General features: G+C 39.3%; 1 protein-coding gene across 2 annotated transcripts; it reads left to right on the top strand.

Moving 5' to 3' along the window:
• The first annotated feature begins 2,843 nt into the window (after positions 1-2,843).
• Positions 2,844-25,014, top strand: LOC118766030 (uncharacterized protein DDB_G0283697-like). 2 transcript variants are annotated; one of them, XM_036509141.1, is made up of 3 exons: positions 2,845-3,224; positions 20,369-22,737; positions 22,870-25,014. In XM_036509141.1, exons 2-3 carry the CDS (start codon positions 20,737-20,739, stop codon positions 23,665-23,667), a joined length of 2,799 nt encoding a protein of 932 aa, XP_036365034.1. In that variant the 5' UTR covers positions 2,845-3,224; positions 20,369-20,736; the 3' UTR covers positions 23,668-25,014. The 2 variants fall into 2 exon arrangements, with proteins under 2 accessions (XP_036365033.1, XP_036365034.1); XM_036509140.1 differs by having other exon boundaries at positions 2,844-3,224; positions 20,369-25,014.
• The last annotated feature ends 355 nt before the right edge of the window (positions 25,015-25,369 follow it).

The raw sequence follows: 25,369 nt of genomic DNA, 5'->3' as shown, positions 1-25,369 counted from the left end.
CATTCTGTAGTAGCTTCAGGGACACCAAGAGAGGTATTGTGAATGCAGGAATGTGTGGGTCAGCCTAGAATCTCAAACATAACCAAATTGGGAAAAAAACCCCAGGCAGTTTGACAATCATTCTGAGAAGAATAAGCATTTCAATGATGGGAAAAGGTTTGTTCCTTCTCGAGCCATGCCTGGCTCATAAGGGCCAGTTTCCCCGGTTTCCTTGGCATATAGGTTCCCCACCTGGACGCGACGCCGGTCCGTCGCAGGTGAGCTGCAAGATGCAGGAGGAAAGAGTAAGAGAAAGTTGTGGCGAAAGTCAGCAGAAGTTCACCATTATCTTCTGTCAGAGTTATGTGGAGCTTAGGTGTTTCACTCATAAACATACACAACCCCCGGTCTGAGATTCGAACCCGTGATCCCTCGACCGCAAATCCGCTGCTCTAACCACTAGGCCATGTGCCTCCAATGATGGAAAGAGGCAGAAGAGATGACATGCAACATGGTATGGCTCACTCCTCTCTTGCAAACTTGATCCTATTAAAAGCTGCTATAATGTAGTGGAATATGACAACTTAATGGTATTCCCATTGAAAATACTGTGATGTCTGTGTTGCAGGGAAAAGTCTCTAATGCAAAACTGAAGGAAAATCCGGGAGATATTTGTTTTCACATTACTCAAGAAGAGTCGATTATATCATATTACATGCCATCTTCTCCACCTTTTCCCATCTTCCCATCATTGGAACACTCATCATTCTGAGGAGGGTGGGTTGTCACACTTTCTTCATTTTCTCCCAGCTTGGTTATGTTTGGAATTCTGGGCTGACCCATATGTTCCTCCAACTATGCTACCTTCTTTAGTGTATTTGGAGTTACTCAGGGGTATGGGGAAGGTTGGTTGGTCATTCCTTGCAAGGGTTGTGGATTCCCATAAGGAGGGGTTGCCATAACAGTCTCAGGCATTCTTTAGACATTCTTGGGTTGTACAGTATTGGCCAGGGTGGTCACCACTTCATGGTCATAACTGTATTACGCTTACATTCCTTGAGAGCTCTCTTAATGTTGGTATCAGTATTAAATCTAATCCAGTTGTTATAACCCAACTTAATGAGAACCTCATTATATCACCCTGTGCTATCATTGAAAATTCTCTCAATATTAGATATACAAATCGATATATTCCTAACTAAATCTTAATTAACATAACTAGAATGACTAGACAGCTTATGAGTGTATTTGAGGTTCTCAGTGGGTTTATGGTAAGGATAGCATAACTCCACATCTAGGTAGAAGTTACATTTAAAAACGTTGGTTCTCTTGTTGCACACCTTGACTGAAACAGGGAAATTTTAATTCTTGAAAAAATTGCAGAGGCGTTTTCTTTGTCTTTCTAGTTTGGACAGGGAATATCCTGAGACTTTAAGGAGAGTATCATCCTTAGAGTGTGTCCCTGCTCCAGGTTTGGGAAAGCCCTGCTTCAGTTTGTATAGCAAAAACAGATAGACTAGCTCTGTTTTTGAAGTATATATCAGTGGTTTTCAACCAGGGTTCTGCGGAACCTTAGGGTTCTGCCACTACAGTCCAGGGGTTCCGCACCAGCAAAAAGTTTGAAAAGCACTGGTATATATGCATGTGTGTGAGCTTGTATAGGTATTTGTATGTGTGAATATATATATGTATATATATATGTATTATGTTTATATATATATATATGTGTGTGTGTGTGTGTGTGTGTGTGTGTATTATATGTTTATTATATTATACTTCTATCTATCTATCTATCTATCTATCTATCTATCTATCTATCTATCTATCTGTCTCTCTGTATCACCACCACCACCACCACCACCATCATTTAATGTCCACTTTCCATACTGGCATGGGTCGGATGGTTTAACTCGAATTGGTAGGCTAGAGGGTTGCACCAGGTTCCATTCTGATTTGGCATGGTTTCTACAGCTGGATGCCCTTCCTAATGACATACATATATATGTGTGTGTGTGTGTGTGTGTGTGTATGTGCATATGTATAAATATACAAATATTGAACACATGTAGATTTGTTAATGGCAAAATGTAATTAATGAAGAAGAGGAAATGAAAAATACCCAGAGAGATGGTCAAAGGTAAGAATTGATGAAGAATTAAGAAGTGATTGAGGTAGAGAGAGAGAGAGAGAGAAGGAGAGAGAGGGAAAGAGGAAGGGAGATTTAGGGGAAGAGAGAGGGAGAGAAAGAGAGGGAGAGAGAATGAGAGAGAGATGGGGCAAAAGGAGAAGGAGAGAAGGAGAGAAAGAGAGAGAAAGTAAGAGAGAGAGAGAGAGAAGGAGAGAGAAGGAAAGAGGAAGGGAGATTTAGGGGAAAAGAGAGGGAGAGAAAGAGAGGGAGAGAGAAGGAGAGAGAGATGGAGCAAAAGGAGAAGGAGAGAGGGTTAGAGAAAGAGAGAGAGAGAGAGAGAGAGAGTGAGGGAATGTGAAAGTAGAAAATAATGTTATGACTGTACAGAGATTAAATAATATCATAATAAGATGGGGGTGGATGGGAGTGTGAAGGGGAAAGAACTGGGAAAAACTAATACCACCACCACCACCACCACCACTGCTACAAACTACCTCCACCACTGCTGCTGCTACTGCTGCTGCTACTGCTGCTAGCATCACCACGATGACTACTGACAACTATTATCACTGCTCCCACCACAACCACCTTCACTAATACCACCGTGACCACCAACACCAAAAATCAATAAATAACACCATTATTAACCACCATCACCATCACCACCACCAGTACAACAACAACAACAACAAACACCTCCTCAACGCCACCACTAGCACCATCCCCATCACCTTCTCCACCACCATCTGTACTATCAAAAACCACCTCTGCCACCGTCAGCCCTTCATCCACAAAACACGTGAAGCTGTTTGTTGAGCAGTTGTTTGAGAAGACTACAGCAAGCTGTCCACATGTGTTGGAATTGCTAACGTTTACAGTTCTCTTATTATCCAAAACAACTTACATCCCTGATATTGAAGCCTCTACAACCCTGATATTTAAACAACCACAATTTCAATATTCAGAGCCCAGCAGTTCTGATATACCTAAGCCCCTATATTTTTCTGAACCTTTACATCTCTGACTTCTAAACATTTGAATCTTTACCATTCTGATACCGAGATAACTTCATCTTTGGAGTGACCACCTGTGTTGATATAGCATCACCATATCATTGGTAAGTTATTGCAGCACTATTTTATATGAAATATTAAAGCTTCAGCATTCATGTGGAGGTGCATGGCTTAGTGGTTAGGCAGTTGGACTCATGATCGTAAGATTGTGGTTTCAATTCCTGGACTGGATGATGTGTTGCGTCCTTGAGCAAAACTCTTCCTTTCATGTTGCACCAGTTCACTCTGCTGGTAAAAATGGGTAAATCTTGTGATGGACCAGCGTCCTGCCCAGAGGGGGAATAGATGGGCCATAAAAAACCGGGAAACTGGTCCCAAGCTCCCTATGGAGTGATATGAACTCACCACGCATTACTGATGATGAAAGTGATAAAGAAATTGACTCTGAAGTTTGTTGTGGAATACTACCACAGAGGGTATTTTTATTTAAAAGACTGATTTTTAGATTCATCACTGATATATTCATCTTTGATTAATATACATACATATATACATATATACATATATATATATATATATATATATATATATATATGATATATATGTGTGTGTGTGTATATATATAGGTGCAGGAGTGGCTGTGTGGTAAGTAGCTTGCTTACCAGCAACATGGTTCCTGGTTCAGTCTCAGGCAAGAGAGACTGATGGAATAAGTACTAAGCTTACAAAGAATAAGTCCTGGGATCAATTTGCTCAACTAAAGCCAGTGCTCCAGCATGGCTGCAGTCAAATGAAACAAATAAAAGAATAAAAGAACATACATACATACATACATACTTACATACATACATACATACATACATACTTACATACATACATACATACATACTTACATACATACATACATACATACTTACATACATACATACATACATACATACATACTTACATACATACATACATACATACTTACATACATACATACATACATACTTACATACATACATACATACATACATTACATACATACATAAATACATACATACATACATACATCATACATACATACATACATACTTACATACATACATACATACATACTTACATACATACATACATACATACTTACATACATACATACATACATACTTACATACATACATACATACATACTTACATACATACATACATACATACTTACATACATACATACATACATACTTACATACATACATACATACATACTTACATACATACATACATACATACTTACATACATACATACATACATACTTACATACATACATACATACATACTTACATACATGCATGCATACATACTTACATACATACATATATATTTGAAAAAAAGAATGACTTCTCTGGTGGTTCTAATCAGTTTAATTTGTTATTTTCTAATTTTTTAATAATATAACTTTTACACTTTATAGATCTATGAACTAAAATGTAAAATTTATATTATTAAAAAATTAAAAAATAATAAACTAAGTGAAGTCATTCTTTTTCGTTTTCAAATATACCCAACTGTACCAAGGATCTCACACATTTTCCATACTCAAAAATATATAATCCTGTGATGGGGAATATGTGCCATGAGAACCAGGAAACCAGGGAACCACTCCTATGAGTCTATACGAGTCAGGAAGCAACTTTATTCTTTCACTTTTACTTTAGCAATCAGATTACTGTCAAAAGTAATGTTTATTAATTCCCATTGTTTTCAATTAATTATTATCATCTTGTAGCATTAAGATTTTGATGAGGCAATTGTATATTTTCAAAATGACATTGCAGGGTAGGTGTGAGAAGCAGGATTTAGTCAGTCTGAGCATAAAACAGGTAGAATATATAGGCCAGATATGGCCAGATTAACACTTTTGTTACCAAGCCAGCTGAAACCTACCTTTGTAGTATAAATGTTTTATTTTCATAAGTTTTGAATTAAAATCTTCCACCAAACCTTAGTCACAATTTATGTTCCTAACACTAGCTGAATGGTAACTAAGTTATTTTACTAAATTCTTTGTTATATTTAAAATTAATTGAAAGAAACACAGAGCATCTCAACAGAAATATGGTAACAAAAGGGTTAAAATATATAATAGAGAAACAATTCTTAACTCTTTTGATACCAACCTTGCTGAAACTGGCTCTGGCTCTCAATACAAATGTCTTGTTTTCTTAAGTTTTGAATTAAAATCTTCCACCAAACCTTAGTCACAATTTAGGTTCCTAACACTAGCTTAATGATAACTAAGTTATTTTACTAAACTCTTTGTTATATTTAAAATTAATTGAAAGAAACACAGAGCATCTCAAAATAATGAAAGGGTTAAATGCTGAATTGTTTCCCTAAATTGTTTATTCTGTTTCTGAGACATATGACAAGGAGAAAACAGACAGCTAAGTTTCAATTCTACTACACATCATTTTCAGTTGTGATTTTTTTCTCTTTTTTAAATGTTTTTACTTATGAAACTTCTTCAGTAAACTTCCTGGTCGTTGAAAAACATAATGCTGTACAGTGGACAATTATTTACAAGAAATGTGTATGTGTGTGTTTAATGAACAAATCAAAATATGTACGTGTATTTTCACACATAATTCGATATCTATCTCTTTCTCCATATATATATATAGGGAGAGTTTATGAAAAAAACAAAAGACGAAGACAGGTGGTGTACAAAACAAACAGATGTATTAGTATAACGCTCAGGAATAGAAAAAGTCTTTTACATTTCGAGCCTACATATATATATATATATATGTATGTATATGTATGTATATATATATGTACGAGAGGTTTTGGTATCCAAGAGATCCAAAAGGCAGGTAAGGCTATATAAGTGCTATGAAAAGACTGCAACACATTCTTTGGATAATGGAACTGCGACATATAATGGAACATCCAACATATAACCCTTTTGTTACTGAATTTATTTTGAGATGCTCTCTCTTTCTTTCAATTACTTTGAGTATAACAAAGAATTTAGTAAAATAACTTAGTTGTCATTAAGCTAATCATCATCATCATCATCATCATCATCATCATCATCATGATTAACGTCCATTCTCCATGCTAGCATGGGTTGGACGGTTCAACCGGGGATCTGGGAAGCCAGAAAGCTGCACCAGGCTCCAGTCTGATCTGGCAGTGTTTCTACAGCTGGATGCCCTTCCTAATGCCAACCACTCCGTGAATGTAGTGGGTGCTTTTTACATGCCAGGCGAGGCTGGCAACGGCCACAATCGGATTGGTGTTAATGTTAGGAGCATAAATTGTGACTAAGGTTTGGTGGAAAATTTCAGTTCAAAACTTATGAAGATAAGACATTTGTACTCAGAGCCAGAGGCAGTTTCAGCGGGGTTGGTACCGAAAGGGTTAAAGGTCCATAAAATAAGTACCAGCTGAGAACTGGGGGTTGATGTAATCAACTAGCCCCCTCCACTGAACTAGATAGACTTGCACCAAAATTTGAAACCAATGTTATTGAGAGGTATCTGTTGGTTAGATGGGCAAAAGGTTTAGTAGCATTTCATCTATCTTAATGTTCTGAGTTCAAATTCTGCTGAGGTCGATTTTTGCTTTTTCATCCTATTGGGATTGATAAAATGAGTATCTGTTAAGCGCTGGGGTCGATATAATTGAACAGCGCCCTCCCCTGAAGTGCTGGACCTGTGCCAAACTTTAAAATCCAAATATATTAATGTATCTATAAGCGTACAAAAGTACATACACACATACATACACACACATATGTGCATGTGTGCGCACTTACACACACAGAAATATGTTCACAAATTGACACACATACACATAACTGCACATAAACACACATAGATATATGGCATAGATAAACACACACACAAATAAATAACATACATACACATGTACACACACACACAAATATACTCACATAAGCATGTACACAGAATTTTATCAAGTGCTTACCTGGAGTTAATCCTTCTAACATTAGCGGAACAAAGCACACCTGACTAACGACTAACTCCTGCTAATTACCTGCATTATTGACCTAGACATTCTGATACACAGTTATCTTTTGTTTTTTTTTTATTGTTTTCGTCTTTTATCTTTCACTTGTTTCAGTCATTAGATTGCGGCCATGCTGGAGCACCACACTGAAGGATTTTATTAGAACGAATTGACCCCCACCCCACACCAACACTGTGCTTATTTCTTTTAAGCCTGGTATTTATTCTGTTGATCTCTTTTGCCAAACTGCTAAGTTATGAGCAAAGGTTGGGAACAAACAGACACACACACATGGCAGGCTTTTTTCAGTTTTTGTCTGTCAAATCCACCCACAAGGCTTTGGTTGGCCCAAGGCTATAGTAGAAGACACTGGTCCAAGGTGCCATGCAGAGGGACTGAACCTGGCCAAAAATCCTCCAGAACAGACCATCTAGTTGATTTTTATCAATACCTAGCGTCTTCTTCAGAATGTCATTACTCTTCCCCAACACTAATTCTCAATAGAATGCCAGAGTGAAATTTCCACTGCCAGCATTGCCCAACTGATAGAGAGCTGTGAGTGAAAAATGGTGTTCTAGGTGCCAGGTGCCCTGCCTTGGCCTGCATTGATCCAGGACTGGAGCTGAGCCAACGAGACAAGCTGTGAAAAAACAAGCCTGACAAAAGGTGACTGCATCTGCTCACTGGCAAGGAAACACTGGAGATGTTACAGCCTCAGTGTATGTCTGTGTGTCATCAGTCATGACAAGCCTGGTTCTCCACTCAACAGGTTTTGACAACAAATCGCTAGCATCGCTAGGGAGGGATGGGGGTGGGGGGCGTAGGGCGGAACTTTTAAAGGGGTGGCACTTTTGGGTCTGCTGTAGGCAATATGTGTTCTTGTATGTGGGGTCTGGGGGTGGCAAACAGAAGGGCCTTCCCGGGTGGCACATACTCTAGCTACGTTAGTGCAACAAATGTATCTTTTTCACAGAAAGCAAAAGAGTAAGTGCTTCAGTCTGGCCAGATGTGAACTGGTGTGAGACATGACAGCCAGGTTATAATACACGACAGAGGCAAGGCAGTGAGCTGGCAGAAACATTAGCACACCAGGCGAAATTCTTAACAGTATTTCGTCTGTCTTTATGTTCTGAGTTCAAATTCCACCGAGGTTGACTTTGCCTTTCATCTTTTCAGGGTCGATAAATTAAGTACCAGTCGCATACTGGGGTCAATCTAATTGACTGGCTTGCTCCCCCCAAATTTTGGGCCTTGTGCCTAGAGCAGAAAAAAATATATGATAGAGGTGATGTATATGTTCACCACCTCTATCTGACCTTTCGGGGATAGCTGTCTCTCAGTCCATTTCTGGTGGGATTGGTCTCTTGCTCCTCATCCCATCTCATTTTTTCTCTACCTGGAGGTCTGGATCATACCAGACCCTAAGCAGTTTAACTGGCCCATCTGTATATTGAACAGCATGGCCCTTCCTCTCCAGGTGTTGAGCTGATCATACCAGATCCTAAGCAATTTAATTGGCCCATCTATCCACTGTCCTATAATGCTATTGAACAGCATGGCCCTGCCTCTCCAGGTGCTGAGCTGCAGGCCCACTGATGTTTCTTGGTCCTGTCATTACCTCAGATTCCTTCAGAGTAATACTGATCAAGTCCATGTTTCTAATGTCTGACAGAATGATGGTGGCATTGTCTGCATATGCCGACATGGTTCTTCCACATCCTAGTCTGCATAGGATGTCCCTTGATGTCTTCAGATTCTGGAGGAGTGGCTCTAAAGTCAGTACATATAGATGGGATGAGAGGGGACAACCTTGATGGACCAAATACAGGCACAAGACTAGTAATTTGAAAGGGAGGGTATTAACTGATACCATTGATCACGGTACTTGACGGGTACTTTATTTTATCTTTAACTTAGTGGTGTGACAAAGAGAGATTGATGAAATAGATACCAACAAAAAAAGAAGTTCTGGGTCAAGATCATCAATTATTGGCCGATTAGTTGAAACCCTTCTAGAGAGTGTTCCAGCTTGACCGTAATTCAATGACTGGAACAAACATAACAGTAACTTGTAGAGTGATAGAAAGCAAAGATGACTTCAACAGGAATTGAAATCAGAAAGTAACAGTTGAAACTCAGTACTACCGTCTGTAGCAACTTATATATCTCAAGTCCGTAAAGAAGTCTCTATGTAGTCAGTCAATGTGCTAGGAAATATAGTTAAATCTCTCTCAAATTACATCCTACTATTCTAAAAGTGGGAAGGACATATCAGATAATGTAAACTTTAATGTACACTGTGTCTGAATACAAAACAGGACGGTCACGGTTGGAATGCTTTTGATCTATGGTCTACTTGATCAGGATTGATCGAAGGTTAAACAACAATGTCAATTCCACAGCTGGGTCTTTCCCCAGATTTGTCTGTTGCCGGGATCAGAGTCCATAGACTCTCTTAGCCTCTAAAAACGTGAACAAAAATAACATGGTGAGTACAAAATACCAGGTATGTTTAGCTCCATAAACCACCTCCAGGTGTCCTTCAGTGCACGTCTGTGTTCTTATCAGTGCAGATAACATAATATACAGGTTGCAGTTAATGCTGTATACAGCACAAAGGCTGGGGCGATGATTTGAGACCTAAAACTATTTTCTGTTATCAAAAACTGTCAACACTTGACAAAGTATGAGTCAAAGAAGTGAAAGTAGACGTGGTGGTGGTGGTGGTGGTGGTGGTGAGGCTATAAGTGTTTGATAAGCCTGCTAGAAATAGCAGCTGAACATTTCTCGAATCATACCTCTTTTACTCTTTTACTCTTTTACTTGTTTCAGTCATTTGACTGCGGCCATGCTGGAGCACCACCTTTTAGTCGAGCAAATCGACCCCGGGACTTATTCTTTGTAAGCCCAGTACTTATTCTATCGGTCTCTTTTGCCGAACCGCTAAGTGACGGGGACGTAAACACACCAGCATCGGTTGTCAAACAATGCTAGGGGGACAAACACAGACACACAAACACACACACACATACATACATATATATATATATATATATACATATATACGACAGGCTTCTTTCAGTTTCCGTCTACCAAATCCACTCACAAGGCATTGGTCGGCTCGGGGCTACAGCAGAAGACACTTGCCCAAGGTGCCACACAGTGGGACTGAACCCGGAACCATGTGGTTGGTTAGCAAGCTACTTACCACACAGCCACTCCTGTGCCTAGACATCTTTAAAAAGGAAGGATGCATTAGATAATAAAACAATTCTCAGATGGAATTTCAAACCATGAGTTCTTGATTGTTTGATCGACTGAGAAATTGTGTTCATTGGAGTAGCATGTATGTGGTTGAGTATTCCACAGAGATGCACATCCTTAATGTAATTCCAGAACAGAATGTGTGAATTACAGGTACAATCCATCAGGCAGGCTTCTACACAGTTTCCATCTTCCCAATTTCATTCACATGATTCGTGTCATCCCAAAGCTATGATAAATGACATTCATCTGAAAAGTCACACTGAGATTGAACCTGAGACCTCACAAGCAACTACGACCCAACAGCATGTGCCATATTTTTGCTAATTATTTTAGATATCTATGTAGTTGCAGGTGAAGGCATGTGGCTCAGTGGTTAAGGTATTCAGCTCATGTGGAGGCGCAATGGCCCAGTGGTTAGGCCAGCGGACTCGCGGTCATAGGATCGCGGCTTCGATTCCCAGACCGGGCGTTGTGAGTGTTTATTGAGCAAAAACACCTAAAAGCTCCATGAGGCTCCGGCAGGGATGGTGGTGATCCCTGCTGTACTCTTTCACCACAACTTTCTCTCACTCTTACTTCCTGTTTCTGTTGTACCTGTATTTCAAGGGGCCGGCCTTGTCACTCTCTGTGTCACGCTGAATATCCCCGAGAACTACGTTAAGGGTGCACGTGTCTGTGGAGTGCTCAGCCACTTACACATTAATTTCACGAGCAGGCTGTTCCATTGATTTGGATCAACCGGAACCCTCATCGTCATAACCGATGGAGTGCTTCCATCCATTCAGCTCATGATTATAAAGTTGTGAGTTCAATTCCTGGTGGCTCACTGAGTCCTTGAGCAAGACACTTTATCTCACTTTGTTCCAGTCCATTCATCTGACAAAAGTAAGTCGTACCTGTATATTAAAGGGTCAGCCTTGTCACATTCAGTGTGTCATGCTGAATCTCCTTGAGAACTACGTTAAGAATATGCATGTCTGTGGAGTACTCAGCCGCTTGCACATTAATTTCATGAGGAGGATGTTTCACTGAACGGCCCCATTGGGACCCTTGTCATCATAACAGATGGAGTGCCAGTTGTAAGCAGACATAGATACCTTCTCACTCAACCCTCCTACCTTTGGCCCAGCAGAACATCAAGGGTGTGACAGCTTGAAGGAGAGAGAGGGGACTACACAAGCCCTGCTACTTGTTTTTAGCTGAGTTGAATGGAGCAATATGAAATAAAGTGCCTTGCTCAAGGACACACTGTGTTGCCTAGTCCAGGGATTGAACCCACGATCTAATTGTTGTAAACCCACCACTCTCTCTTCTCTTCACCCTTTTCAAGCCTATCCAGGCTCATGGGCCCGGTTTCCCGGTTTCTCTGGCGTATGTGTTCTCCCCAACTGGACTGGATGCCAGTCCATTGCAGTGTTACTCAAGAAACAGGAAGAGAGAGTGATAGAAAGTTGTGGTGAAAGAGTACAACAAGGGTCGCCACCACCCCCTGCCAGAGCCTCATGGAGCTTTAAGTGTTTTCACTCAATAAACACACACAACACCTGGTCTGGGAATTGAAACCGCGATCTGCCAACCGCAAGTCCGCTGCCCTAACCACTGGGCCATTGTGCCTGCACAAACCCACCACTAGGACATAAAAAAACAGAAATCTCCAACCATATTTATCTCACTAGTCCAGGAGGATCTGTTAAGCTGGTGGTCACTTACCCTTTGCTGAAAACCCCATAAAAAATAATACACCTAAGACCCTAACCCAAATCCCTCTTTGAATAAACTGGACAAATTCAAAGACAGTCTCTATCATTTATACTCTCTCTTGGTTGTCTTCAGGTCCACAGTCTAAAAATAATCAAAATATGTCTGGATATATTTTAGAAAGCTATGTGTATGTGAATTTCTGCCTTTATTTCCACATTGTAAAAACATCAATCTATACAGACAGAATGAAAGGTTAACTTTATGTTAATTTTACCTTAATTATCAATACTGTTTCCTCTCTCTACCCTTACTGCTGCAGCTGATATCATGGCCTCTGCTCTTTCTTCATATTCTCTTCACTTTTGGTCGATTATCTCAGCCATCAGCAACCATCTGGTTTTCTCTTCTCCTGCATTTTTTCAGACCATGCTCGCTTTATTTATTTCCAGGCTTCACATGTCCTCCACATTCATACAATACAATATCACATGTGTTCACAGGTATCATACAACTTGCCCCTCACTCCAAGAGAGAGAGAGAGAGAGAGAGAGTGAGAGAGAGAGAGAGAGAAGAGAGAGAGAGAGAGAGAGAGAGAGAGAGAGAGAGAGAGAGAGAGAAAGAACCTAACAGGTTTCAGGGAGCTACTAACAGGGAAAAAAGTGCAGGGTCCACCTCATTTTTACTTTCATTACACCCACCTCCACTGCTACTAAGGTCGCCTAGGAAACAATTGCCATCAACTACATCTAGTAAGCCTTCTACAAATTTTTCCAGACCATGCTCACTTTATTTATTTCCAAGCCACCACACCACAACAAAGAGTGGAACTTGTGGTTGGTGAATGGGATAGGTGTTCCTGTGATTCAAAGGTCCAGCCTTGTCACGTATAATAATGCCACACTAATTCAACCTGTGAATCATATTAAGGGTACATGTAGCTGAATTATTACGGGTATACGCACCCATAAAATGCTCAGCTATTTTCATGTTAATTTAATAAGCATTGTAATTCACTTGATTGAATAACTAAAGGCTTATAGTCAAAACCAACAGAGGATTTGTACTTACCATGAGAATTATAAAAGGATTATAAAACAAGTGACTTATGTAATAATAATAATAATAATAATAATAATAATAATGAGAGATATTACTGGTTTGCTTGGGAAGTTAAGCAATTGTGATCAATGAAAAAGGTAGCAGTAGTACCAATAATTGTCGAAGCTCTGGGAACAGTGAGCAAAATAGGGGCTGCAATAAGGGTGGAGCACTTGCAGAAAACAGCACTGCTTGTAACTGCTTGAATACTCCAGAAGGTGCTCAAAAAAGAAGAGGTGTAACCAGGGTAAAGGTGAGGGGAACAACACAAAGACAGACATAAAGTGTGGGCGTTGGTTTACATATAGCGAAATGATAAAATAATTAAATAAGTAACAAAAGAAAAATACAAAAATTAATAATGATAATCTTTTCTACTATAGGCACAAGGCCTGAAATTTTTGGGAGAGAGGACAAGTTGATTGCATCAACCCCAGTATATCACTGGTATTTCTTTCATTGACCCTCAAAGGATGAAAGGCATTTGGACTCTGAATGTAAACACGGATGAAATGCCACAAAGCAGTTTGCCTGGCATGTTAATCATTCTGCCTGCTTGCTGCCATAATGGTAGAAGTAACAACAACAATAATATAATAATAATAATAATAATAATAATGGTGATGATGATGATGATTTCAAATTTATGCTGCAAAAGCAGCTTGGTGGAGGGGATTAAGTCAATTACATTGATCCCAGTGTATAACTGGTACTTATTTAATCGACCCCCCCACAAAATAACAAAAAACATGAAAGGCAAAGTTGACCATGGCAGAATTTGAACTCAGAATGTAGAGATGGGTGAAATACCACTAGGCATTTGCTCAGCGTGCTAACGATTCTGACAGTTCACAACCTTAAATAATGATAATGATAATAGTAACAATAATAATAATGATGATGAAAATGTCGCTAGAAGCTAGGATCACCAAGCATAGATTGGCATATTTCGGTCATATTATGCAGAGAAAATCCCTGGAGAAGGATATCATGCCCAGAATGGTCAGTGGCAAGAGAGGAAGAGGCCGACCAAGAACCCGCTGGCTTGACACCATCAAGAGTGATACCGGAATGGATATGGCCAGTCTGAAGGAAGCAGCCCAGGTTAGAACTGACTGGAGGACACTGATCCAATGAGTGACCGAGAGTTGACTTCGACTGAGCGGATAGATAGATAGATAGATAGATAGATGATGATGATGATGATGATGATAATAGTAGTAGTAGTAGTAGTAGTAGTAGTAGTAGTAGTAGTAGTAGTAGTAATAATAATAATAATAATAATAATAATAATAATAATAATAATGATAATAATAATAATAATAATAATAACTGGCCTGATGCAGTACAAGGCAGTGGCTTTCATGGCTCCTGATCTTAATTGATTGGAAGTGTTATCATGCACATTGTTTTGTCTTGGTATAAAAGATGGGCTACAGCTAATATTCTGCTCAATACCACAGACTTGCTTGTCAGTTGTTTGACCTTAACCAGTTGAGCATGTCCCTTAGTGGCTGATGATATGTGCATCTCTGATCCTGAGCAGAAGTAGTGGGGGAGCATCGTAGCCATGTGTTCAAAGGAATTCTAAGTGGTTTGGATAATTCACCTTTGGAGACTTGGGTGGTTCGTTCAACATCTTTAAACAATCCTTATTCAGGGACATTTTGAGCGGGATGGGCTACTCGACCCGAAGAAAAGTCTAACTGGGCTCCACCTGCAAGGTCATGTGCTGTTTAACTTGATATGAGATCACCATGTTGCGCACACATGATGGGGATGCATGTGCCTGATGTACCGTTCTCAGACAGGTGGTCATGGCAGGTATTCTGGACTTTGTACTCCAGTTTCAATTTGATGGCATGCACCGCTCTCTCACTCAATAATAATAATAATAATAATAATAATAATAATAATAATAATAATAATAATAATGATAATAATAATAATAATAATAATAATGATAATAATGTTTTGAATTTGAGCACAAGGCCAGCAATTGTAGGAGGACGGTGTTATAATAGTAACAATTCTTTATTGGCCAAATGACACATCTTAATAAATGTTATACCTAAATGGTCTGCCTTGAAAAAAACACATTTTTTTCCAAACATCATGTTCATGATGCTGTTGTTGATAGTGATGACGATGGTAATGGGGTGGTGATGGTGATGGTGGTGGTGGTGGTTGTCATCATGATAGTGAAAGTAGCATCAGTGATGGAAGTAACGATGACGGTGATAAGGAAGATGATAATGACTGTCATGATGATGATGATAATGATAATGATGACGACGTTGATGATGTTGATGATGATGATGATGACGACGACGACGACGTTGATGACGATTATGATGATGATGACGATGTTGATGATGATGACGATGATGATGATGATGATGATGAAGACGTTGATGATGATGATGATGATGATGAAGACGTCGATGTTGTTGATGATGATGATGACGTTGATGATGATGATAATGATGATGACGACGTTGTTGTTGTTGTTGTTGATGATGATGATGATGATGATGGTGGTGATGTTGCTAGAGATACAGGTGGGTTGTGGCGCTGTCAACCCAGGCCGTGACCTCTGTTAAATACACCTCCAACGTTCATCGGTACCTCAGGTGGTTGTTGGATTATCCTCTTCCACATAATCACCTGATTTAATTACTTTGCTTCCTACTTTTGATTTCTTCCTCTTCCTACTTCACCACTACTACTACCGCCAATGCCACGTACACCACCATCATCATCATCATCATCATCATTATTGCCATCATCGTCAATGTTGTTGATGTCATTATCATCATCGTTGTCATGATCATGACCATTATCACCATCACCACCACCACCACAACCACTACAACCTATTTCTTTACTATCCACAAGGGGCTAAACACAGGCAAACGGATTAAGTCGATTATATCGACCCCAGTGCGTATCTGGTACTTTATTTATCGACCCTGAAAGGATGAAAGGCAAAGTCGACCTCGGCGGAATTTGAACTCAGAACGTAACGGCAGATGAAATACAGCTACGCATTTCGCCCAGCGTGCTAACGTTTCTGCTAGCTCGCCGCCTTATTTTCACAACCACCACAACCACCACCACTACCACCACTACCACCACCACAACCACAACCGCCGCTGCTGCCATGAAGACGACAACGATGAGCACCACCAAAACCACAACCACTGCCACTGCCACCACGCCGCCGACACCACTGCCACTTCTGCCACTGCCGACGACCACCACCACAACCCCGACCACAACTGCCACCGCCACCACCTTCTAGTGGCCCTCAAGCATCCTTCCAGTAGCCCTCAAGCATCCTTCGAGTGACCCTCATATCCTTCCAGTTGCCCTCAAGCATCCTTCGAGTAACCCTCAAATATCCTTCCAGCAGCCCTCAAGCATCCTTTCATTGGCCCTCAAGTATCCTTCCAGTGACCCTCAAGCATCCTTCTGGTGGCTCTCAGACATCCTTCTGGCAGCCCTTAAGCATTCTTCTGGCAGCCCTTAGCAGTCTTCCCTCTATAAACATAATGAATTTTTCTTTAATTGACAAGTGTTTTACTTTTTTAGTTTGCCCCACTAAAAATTATCCAGGTTTTAGATGTGGCCTGGATAATAAAACAGTTGAAAACCACTGATGTAGAGACAAAATCTTTTAGAAAAGAGATCAGGATATTTCTAATTAGTCTATCAATTTAGTTTATATTCAACACAGATAATTAACTATGGTTCAGTGAGGCATGAAATTAAATATAGTGGTGTCAAACATGTGCATGGCATTCACGTGTCTCCGCCGGTCGATGGAGATTATTGGTTGTTAAACTGACGTTGCACTCGGCACATGTGAATGGTGAGGGAATAATTAATCAGAGAGTAACGGCTGTTATTTACTTATCAATTTTTATTGATCTTTGTACACATAATACATACATACATACATATATGCACATGCAAAAATACACTAAAAACAGATGTACATTCACTGTTTCAATATGTATACACACATATGGATGAATACATATACATGCCCACACAAACACATGTATACACGAATACATACACACACACATATTCTCACACACAAAGACATGTACATGCACCTTCGTTTTGGGATCACCAATACTTTATTATCTCCTCTTCTTTCTACCTCTCCTGTCAAACCTTTTTCTTTCTCAACCAGTTCTATGCTTGATTGCTAAATCCATAAGTTTTTTTCATTTTGTCTGTTTATTTTCTATTATTCCTTTCTGTTGAAGAGCAAAGGCTCAAAACATAGAAGACTCTCTCACTTTCCCAAGCGCCAACCTAATACACCTGCTTGTTGTTCATACACTTGTCTTCATCTTTTGCTTTTCTGTAATTTCAACTATATAAATGGGTATATATATATATATATATATATATATAATATATACACATATACATATATGTATGTTATATGTGTGTGTGTCTATATATATATATATATATATATATATATATTTTATCTATTATAGTAATAAGATAACAGGGTGGTAATTGATAAATTATAATTTATCAATTAAAAATTGACAACATTAATAAATAATAATTTTAAATCACCTCTCTATTCCTTCTTTCTTCTTCTTCTTTTATTTCTTCTTCTTCTTCTTCTTCTTCTTCTTCTTCTTCTTCTTCTTCTTTCTTCTTCTTCTCTTCTCTTCTTCTTCTATATAGTAGTGTATATTATATATGTATATATAATGTGTATATATATATATATATACATAGACATATATAATGTGTGTGTGTGTAATATATATATATATATATATTATACATTATTGTATATATATGTATATATGTATGTATGTGTGTATAATATTATATATATAATATTATATAGATATATATATATATATATTCATTTATGTTAGGATCCTAGCTGTGGTTGACTAGCATATGAGAGATGGGACATAGAAATAACTTGCATTGACGCCTGAGGGCGCAATAGGCCTGGTCCATGTGAAGGCATCCCTCTAGGAGAAGGCTATATCATATATAAAACCTGATGTTCTACTGAGCTGGATTTCTTGTATTTTGCTTGTCTCTGAGTTTCTTGGTATTTATTGGTGGAAGTCATTATGGTGGTGTGCAAACGGTATTTGACTTAAAACCCTTGGCTGGCCAGTTGCTGACTTTCACCGGTCAGCAATTGGCTATGCTTATCAAGTAAGAAGGCTGTTGTCATTGCAGGCAATGCTGTGTGGTAAGAAGCTTGCTTCCCGATCACATGGTTTCTGATCACATGGTTTCTGATCACATGGTTTCTGATCACATGGTTTCTGATCACATGGTTCCTGATCACATAACTATGATATCCCTTGGCTTGGCGAGTCTTCTCAAGCACAGCAAATCATCATACATACATACATACATACAGTCATATATTTATGTCTGGTGCCTACTGTATCAGTCTCATTTGATGAACTGCTATGTTAGTGGGGTGGGACAAAAACAAACCATCCTAGATTGTGAAGCACATACACAAATACACACATACAAACAAACACAATGATGCAAACACACACACACACATACATGATTGGCTTCCACACAGTTTCCATCCACCAAATTAATGATTTGGTATGTTGTTGAAGCAGAGGCACATATATGGCCAGTGAATGGTTATGAGTGCTGCAAACGTGGGACAGAAAATCTCAGAGCTTACAAGGTAATGATACAATGTTCCCAAACATGTCACCATACAATAATTCACTTTGTATAAAACATAGAATACATTAAACCAGAGACACCCATAATCTCTTGAACATTGTCAAAATATTCCGTCAGAGCTTCACTGTCATCAGTCATTATTAAATATTCAAAGACGGTGAGCTGGTAGAAACGTTAGCATGCCGGGTGAAAAGGATGTTGCCTCCACAGAAATAGGAGAAGCCCTCATGGTGTTGTCCAACATGTCTACTAACCGCAATAGTAAGGTCACTGTCATTTGTTAAAAAGCCTGTCTGTAGGAGTCTCACAATGATGGATTTCCTGTTTGTCTAGTATCTTGTTGTGTTGCATATGTTGAAGATAAATCTTGCTGTCTGTTATCCCAAACTAGCTTCAGCATAATTATTCTATGACCGACTCTGACAACCCCAATTACCTTATCTGTCCTTTTCTCTGTTGACAATTCGTCTATTCCATAGTTTTTATCTACTCAGAAGAATTTCTGCTTTTGCTTCTTACTCTTAAAGAATCTGGCTGAGGTTTCTTTCCATCATAGCTCTTGCAAACAGCACACATCTGTTGGTATGTTCCAGAATCTCCACAATCTTTCCTGACCTACCATTTATCAGGCTGGCGTTGGTGTATGTATGTATGTATAAGTGTGTGCATGTGTGTGTGTGTGTGTGCATATATGTGTGTGTGTATAATCATGTGAGGAAATATTAATATGAGGTAGAAGACAACTAGACAGACAGAGTTAAATAGATAGATGGATAGATATATAGATAAATAGATAGATAGATAGATAGATAGATAGATAGATAGAAATATAATACCCGCATTTTCCAACGTAAGCCTGGGCAAAACAAGAATGTACGTAACATCTTTCAATGCATGTAAATCATTGAATCAGTTAAACACAATATTTTCCAAAGCTGACATAAATATATTTTGATAAGTTTACTTATTGTATCAAATATTCAAATCTTTATATATAAAAGTGAAGTTGTGTGTCTGTCCCTACGATTTAGATTCCTAACTACTCCCACATTTTGCGGTGCAGTTTACCAAAAGCGGGTATCTTATAGTCGTGATTCATATCGAGCCTTCTGGGTATTAGCGCGCGTCTACGATGAGTCTATTATTTAAAAAAAATTACCATAATTTTTTCCCATTATAAAGCATTTTTTTTGCTATATATAGGGAAGTAACTCTCTAAAAATGTATTATTAATCTCAGAACGTAAAAAGCTACAGTAACCCCCCCCCCTTTGTGGTTAGCCATATTGAGATGGCTATTATACTTTACATCTCTAAAAATGCTTATATTTATTTCCCTTACAAACCCGAGCAACGCCGTGATACTGCTAGTTACATTTTAAAATAATTAATTTAATACTTTGAAGTATTGTGTTGTCATTTATATCTTCTTTTCTTTCTATCTTTTCAGGCGAATTTCACGTACGCAGCAGAGAACGCCATTTCACGAAAACTTAAGCCTTTATCCGTTATTGTACCACGAAGTCATTTGCGCTACTCTCTGGACCAAAACGCAAATATTAGCTAAAAGTCTAAACGAGGAAAATTTGCTTGGTTAAAATCAAAACAAGGAACACAGATAAGAGTTTAGTCAATTTGACTAACATTAAAACTTAGACAACATTGAATCAAAGTCCATGCGATAGTGGGAAAGATTGTAACAAACCTGGAAAAGCTAAAGAAACTACAGCTTAAAACATCAAAAAGAAGCATAATGACCCTCGTTAGTCAAAGCCGTTGTTTTGTTTGCAATAGCGGGTACAAGTAGAAAAGAAAACCATGTCGTATGTTTGGGGCGATGAGCAATGCTGGAAACAGCAGAAAAGGAGTGGAACAACAACGCGAAATACTACTGGCAGACGGAGTAGACATTACAACCGTGAATCGGTGGACAGAAGTTATTGTGACAGATTGACCAGAAGAGAACAATATGATACTTGGAGATCCGGATACGGATTTGATGACGAAGAGGAGGAGGAAGAGCGGCTGCGCTATCACAATCAACAACAACAGCATCAACAGCAGCAGCAGCAGCAGCAACGTTGCAGGCGGAGTCAAAGGAAGAGGAACGGAATACACGGTAGTATAGCGTCTCTTCCCATCCTGCCATCCTCTTCACTGCGGAGTATCTTGAAGTCCTCATCTTCTGCAGAGAATTTAATCAATAGTGATTATTTAGACAAAAGAAGTCGAATTGAAGATGATGTTGGTGCCGTTCCTCCGGGGGTGAGGGTCTACTGGATGAGGGATCAACAGTTGCGGAAAAGCATCAAACAGGGAAAGAAGGTTCAATTCCACGAAAACTCGCGAGCGAATAAAAGAAACAAGCAGTATACACGGAGGAGTAATGATACCACGTCTGACGAAGAAGAAGAAGAAAGCGAACTGGAATCTATTTTCCGCAGTGATGAGGAAGCGTATTGCAGGAAAAGACCAGCCACGCCAGTTTTCAAAAGAAATGTTAAAACTTCATCGAATGGAACAGTGAAGTCTCACTCCAAAAGTCAACAGGATTTCCCTAAAAGTTCCAGAACTCTGCGCAGTAGCTTCAAAGTTTTTAACGATGCTGATAACAGCCACAGAAATAATGTTCCTTCAAATACCAAAGATCACGTTCGTACTCAACAAGATCTAATTTCTGCAGCTAAATCATCTCAGCAGGAAAAATGTCCGTTCACACGTAGTTATACAAAAATGGCTGCTGATACAAATGAAGATATTGTCCAGTTCAATGCCCTCCGTCGTAAGAGCATACATAACATCAATTCGTTCGTACGCAGCTCTGCTAGATGTTCCCAACGCAGTAATTTTGGCAACAGGACATCTCAACGAATGCAACGCCCTGTCGCCGATCCACGCTCAAGCATCCATAACCTTCCCAATCCGACTACATCAAACCATGTTCATCTGCAGCAAATATACAACCCCAACAATCGCGATTTCGATTATTATGACGATCTGCCACAAATTCCTGTTCGTTCTTGCAAGAAACGCTCCTCAAGCCGTCATTTTCACAACAGAAGCGATTATAACAACATCGATAATAACACAAGTTATTCTCAAAAACCTCATTACATGGGCGATATAGAAAATGAAGAGACCGCTGACCCACTGCTACAGACTAATGCTGGAAATCAAACTAATACTCCATTTCAAAGATCCTTTTCAACAAGGGAGTATGGTTCGAGGCGAAACACAGAACGAAACAGTCATAACCGAAGCAGTATGAAGCACAGGAGCCACGGACAACAGGTCCATTTGACTGATACGACAGGATTACCCAACGATGCAACTATTTCTAATAGACACGAAGAAACGTATAATCCTAAAGTTTTACGGAACTCTATGCGGAGAAAGTCATTGTTTAACCCATTGCCAAATTCACATTTTATGCCTGAAGCAGATGATTTTAAAACTGAGGAGGATCAACGAACATTATCAATGGAAAACTGTAACAGCAACGGTAGCAATATGATTAGTTCTAATAATAGTGTGACTATCAATAACAACGGGTTTGGTGACGGTGGAAGAGGGGGTGGACTCCGTGGTGTTGAAGATTGTAACAGAAATATTACTTCGACTACTTTTGTACCTGGTATCTCACCAACTGAAAGCGGCGACGTTGAAGCAACACCAGAAGAGCTCCCTTATTGTCCATTTTCGAGACCAGTCATCTCAACTGAAGATAAGAATCTCGATCCAACGGATAAAATGATACCTGCAGTGGGAGGAGAACAAAATGGGCGGCCGTCATTGGCAAGACCATTGGCAGAAGAAGCTGTCGCAGCTGCCCTGCGTCGTTCTGCAAGGCAACGACGAAGCAACAAGTATTTGTCTGTTAAATCCGACCACAGTAGTTCCTTAAAGAGTTCAGATGTCTCATCTGAATTTAGAGGACGCCAACAAAAACCCCTTTCTGAGGTTTTAGCAAACTCAGTTTCTGTTGCAGAGCAACAAAAGCAGCCAACAAATTACAACCAGTCTTATCCATATTTATCTCCAGTGACCCCTGTTTATCAATCATCGAAACAGGCCCCTGACGAATCAGAATCCTTTCATCAATTCGTTCAGAACCAACAGGAACAGTTTGATCCGACAGAAAACCCAATTCTTTTCCAAAGATCTTCATTTCAGCAAGACACAGCACCCACAGCTGCCGCTTATCGCCCTTTGCCATCGATACCATCATTTGTTCCACCTTTGACAGAAATGTTTCCCCCAGTGGAAGAGACTACTACATTACCCGAGTTTCTCCCATTAAATTGTAACTATAACTTGCCTCTTGGTGTTGTTAAACCACTGCCCATTGTTCTGACTCCGCCGCAAATCCCACCTGAGCTTCTTCCGAAACCCATTCGAAAATCAGAGCTAAACCCTCGGTGTGACTCAAATGGAGGCCTCACTGTAGCTTCAGACCCTAATGTAGAGGATTCAAAGGAAGTAGTATCGTCAAAAACTGCCGATCGTAAAGATGGAAAGGAGAAAGAGAAAAGCGACAAGAAAGACCGAAAGAAGAAGAAAAAGAGGAAGAAGAAAAAGAAGGATAAAAAGAAGAAAGAGGAAGAAGAAAAGAAAAAGAAAGAAGAGAAAGAAAAAAGAGAAGAGAAGGAAAGAGAGAAGTTAAACAGGGAGAAAGAGAAGAATAAGAAGAATAAGAAGAAAAATACTCAAGAGAAAAAATCGTTAAAAATGAATCCAAGTCTGAGATAGGAGACAGTGATGGCAGCGATGCCTATGAGACTCCGCCATCTTCTTTGAGAGAGAACAAGAGTTCAGTACGCCATCAGAGGAATAGGTCAGAAGGAAAAGAGACAAAGACAAAGAAACATAGAAAACAGTCGAAAGAAAGAAAAGATTCGAGGAAGAAAACAGTTGGTGGTAAAACTGAGCATCAGAGAAAGATTTCTTCATCTGAAGGGAATCTTTGTGATGTCCGGGACAACAGATCAGAGGAGAATCGAGGTCGGAGTTTCACCCGTTTGACGCGTAAAATATCTCATCGCGTTGGTTCTTGGAGTAAGGAACTCAGGCGGTTCTTGAGTTTCAAGGTGGATAGGTCACCTAGTCCTTGCATACGTTTCACTGAATCTAACAGCGATGATGGTGAAGAAAATTCCGACAATGGCAACAAACGAAAATTACAAAATGCCAAAGAACCACTTGGCGTACAGAAGTCTCTGAGTGACATTTCCGACACTTCAGAAGATTTAGACAATCTGGACATCGAATTATCTAAAATCGGTGACGGTAGCTGTGACGACGATGTCTTAAATTTCTGTGACGAAGGTAAAACTACTCAGATAATGAACTGGCTGCATCAAATGTATTCCACAAACCCAGCAGACTCCAAAATATCCTCAGTAATGGCGGCTACAACGGTCGCCACACAGTTTTAGAGCGACCATATTGGATGATGTGCGCGGAGACAAAATAATATAAAATAACGATAATAATGGTTTCAGATTGAGACACGAAGCCAGTAATTTGGAGGGAAAGGGGTCAGTCGATGCCATCGGCCCCTGTGTTGGTATGTGGTCAAGGAGTTTGCTTCATAATTGCGTGGACTTCGATTTGATCTCACTTTGGCAAGTGTCTTCGACCCTGGCTTCAGTTTGACCGCTACCTTGTGAGTAAATGGAAACTGTGTGGAAGGCCTTCATTTGACCTGTGCGAGTGTGTGTGCACGTGAGTACGTGTGTATGTATGTATGTATGTATAAGCGTGTGTATATATATATATATATATATATATATATATATATATATATATATATATATATGTTTACACATGCATACGTGTATATATGTTTATGAAGGCGTTCTCTGGGAAAATAGCGCTGTATCAAACCCAAAATAATTCTGCGTGTCAGTTGTTGGCTGATGTTGTCTTTCTTTCTCTTCCGAGGTCAGTGAAAGACATATCATCTAAAAGTATTGTAGTCAATTCAACCACCAAAATCCTTTGAAGTCGGTGCATTAGAATGGCTGCAGTTCTACGACTGAAACTAGTAAAAGAATTAAAGAACGAATCGTCTGCAAATGAAAGTGCAACGCCAACCAAAAAAGAAAGAAAAGAGACAAATAGAAAAAGTTTAAATGTTCGTTCGCGCGTATTTCAAGTCTCAGATCTTCGTCTGTGATAAGAAATTTTATTTATGAAACCATTAACATTTTTGTTTTTGTTTCAAATCTATGCATTTTGAAATTCTGAAGACGAAAGCCCGGAATTTAAGCAAGAAATAGAAGCAATGTTGTGCTTAGGACACTATAAATTAGAAAATTTATCCGAACTAATGTGCAGGTTGTTTTCATTTTGCTAAAAGGCAAAAAAGTGATGCCAGCGAAAAACATTCTCATTTATTGGAAACCGAACCCGCTTTGTTAGCTTCAAATGTTCAGAATATTGTAATTTT

The sequence above is a fragment of the Octopus sinensis genome, linkage group LG14 (genome assembly GCF_006345805.1).
Source record: "Octopus sinensis linkage group LG14, ASM634580v1, whole genome shotgun sequence".
In the NCBI taxonomy this organism is placed as follows: Eukaryota; Metazoa; Mollusca; class Cephalopoda; order Octopoda; family Octopodidae; genus Octopus; species Octopus sinensis.
Note: the sequence above shows the minus strand (reverse complement) of the source record. Positions and strands in the feature narration are given on the sequence as shown.

What these genes read in the sequence shown, in the direction of transcription:
- LOC118766030 (XM_036509140.1), top strand. Translation starts at nt 20,737, where the DNA reads ATGTCGTATGTTTGGGGCGATGAGCAATGCTGGAAACAGCAGAAAAGG.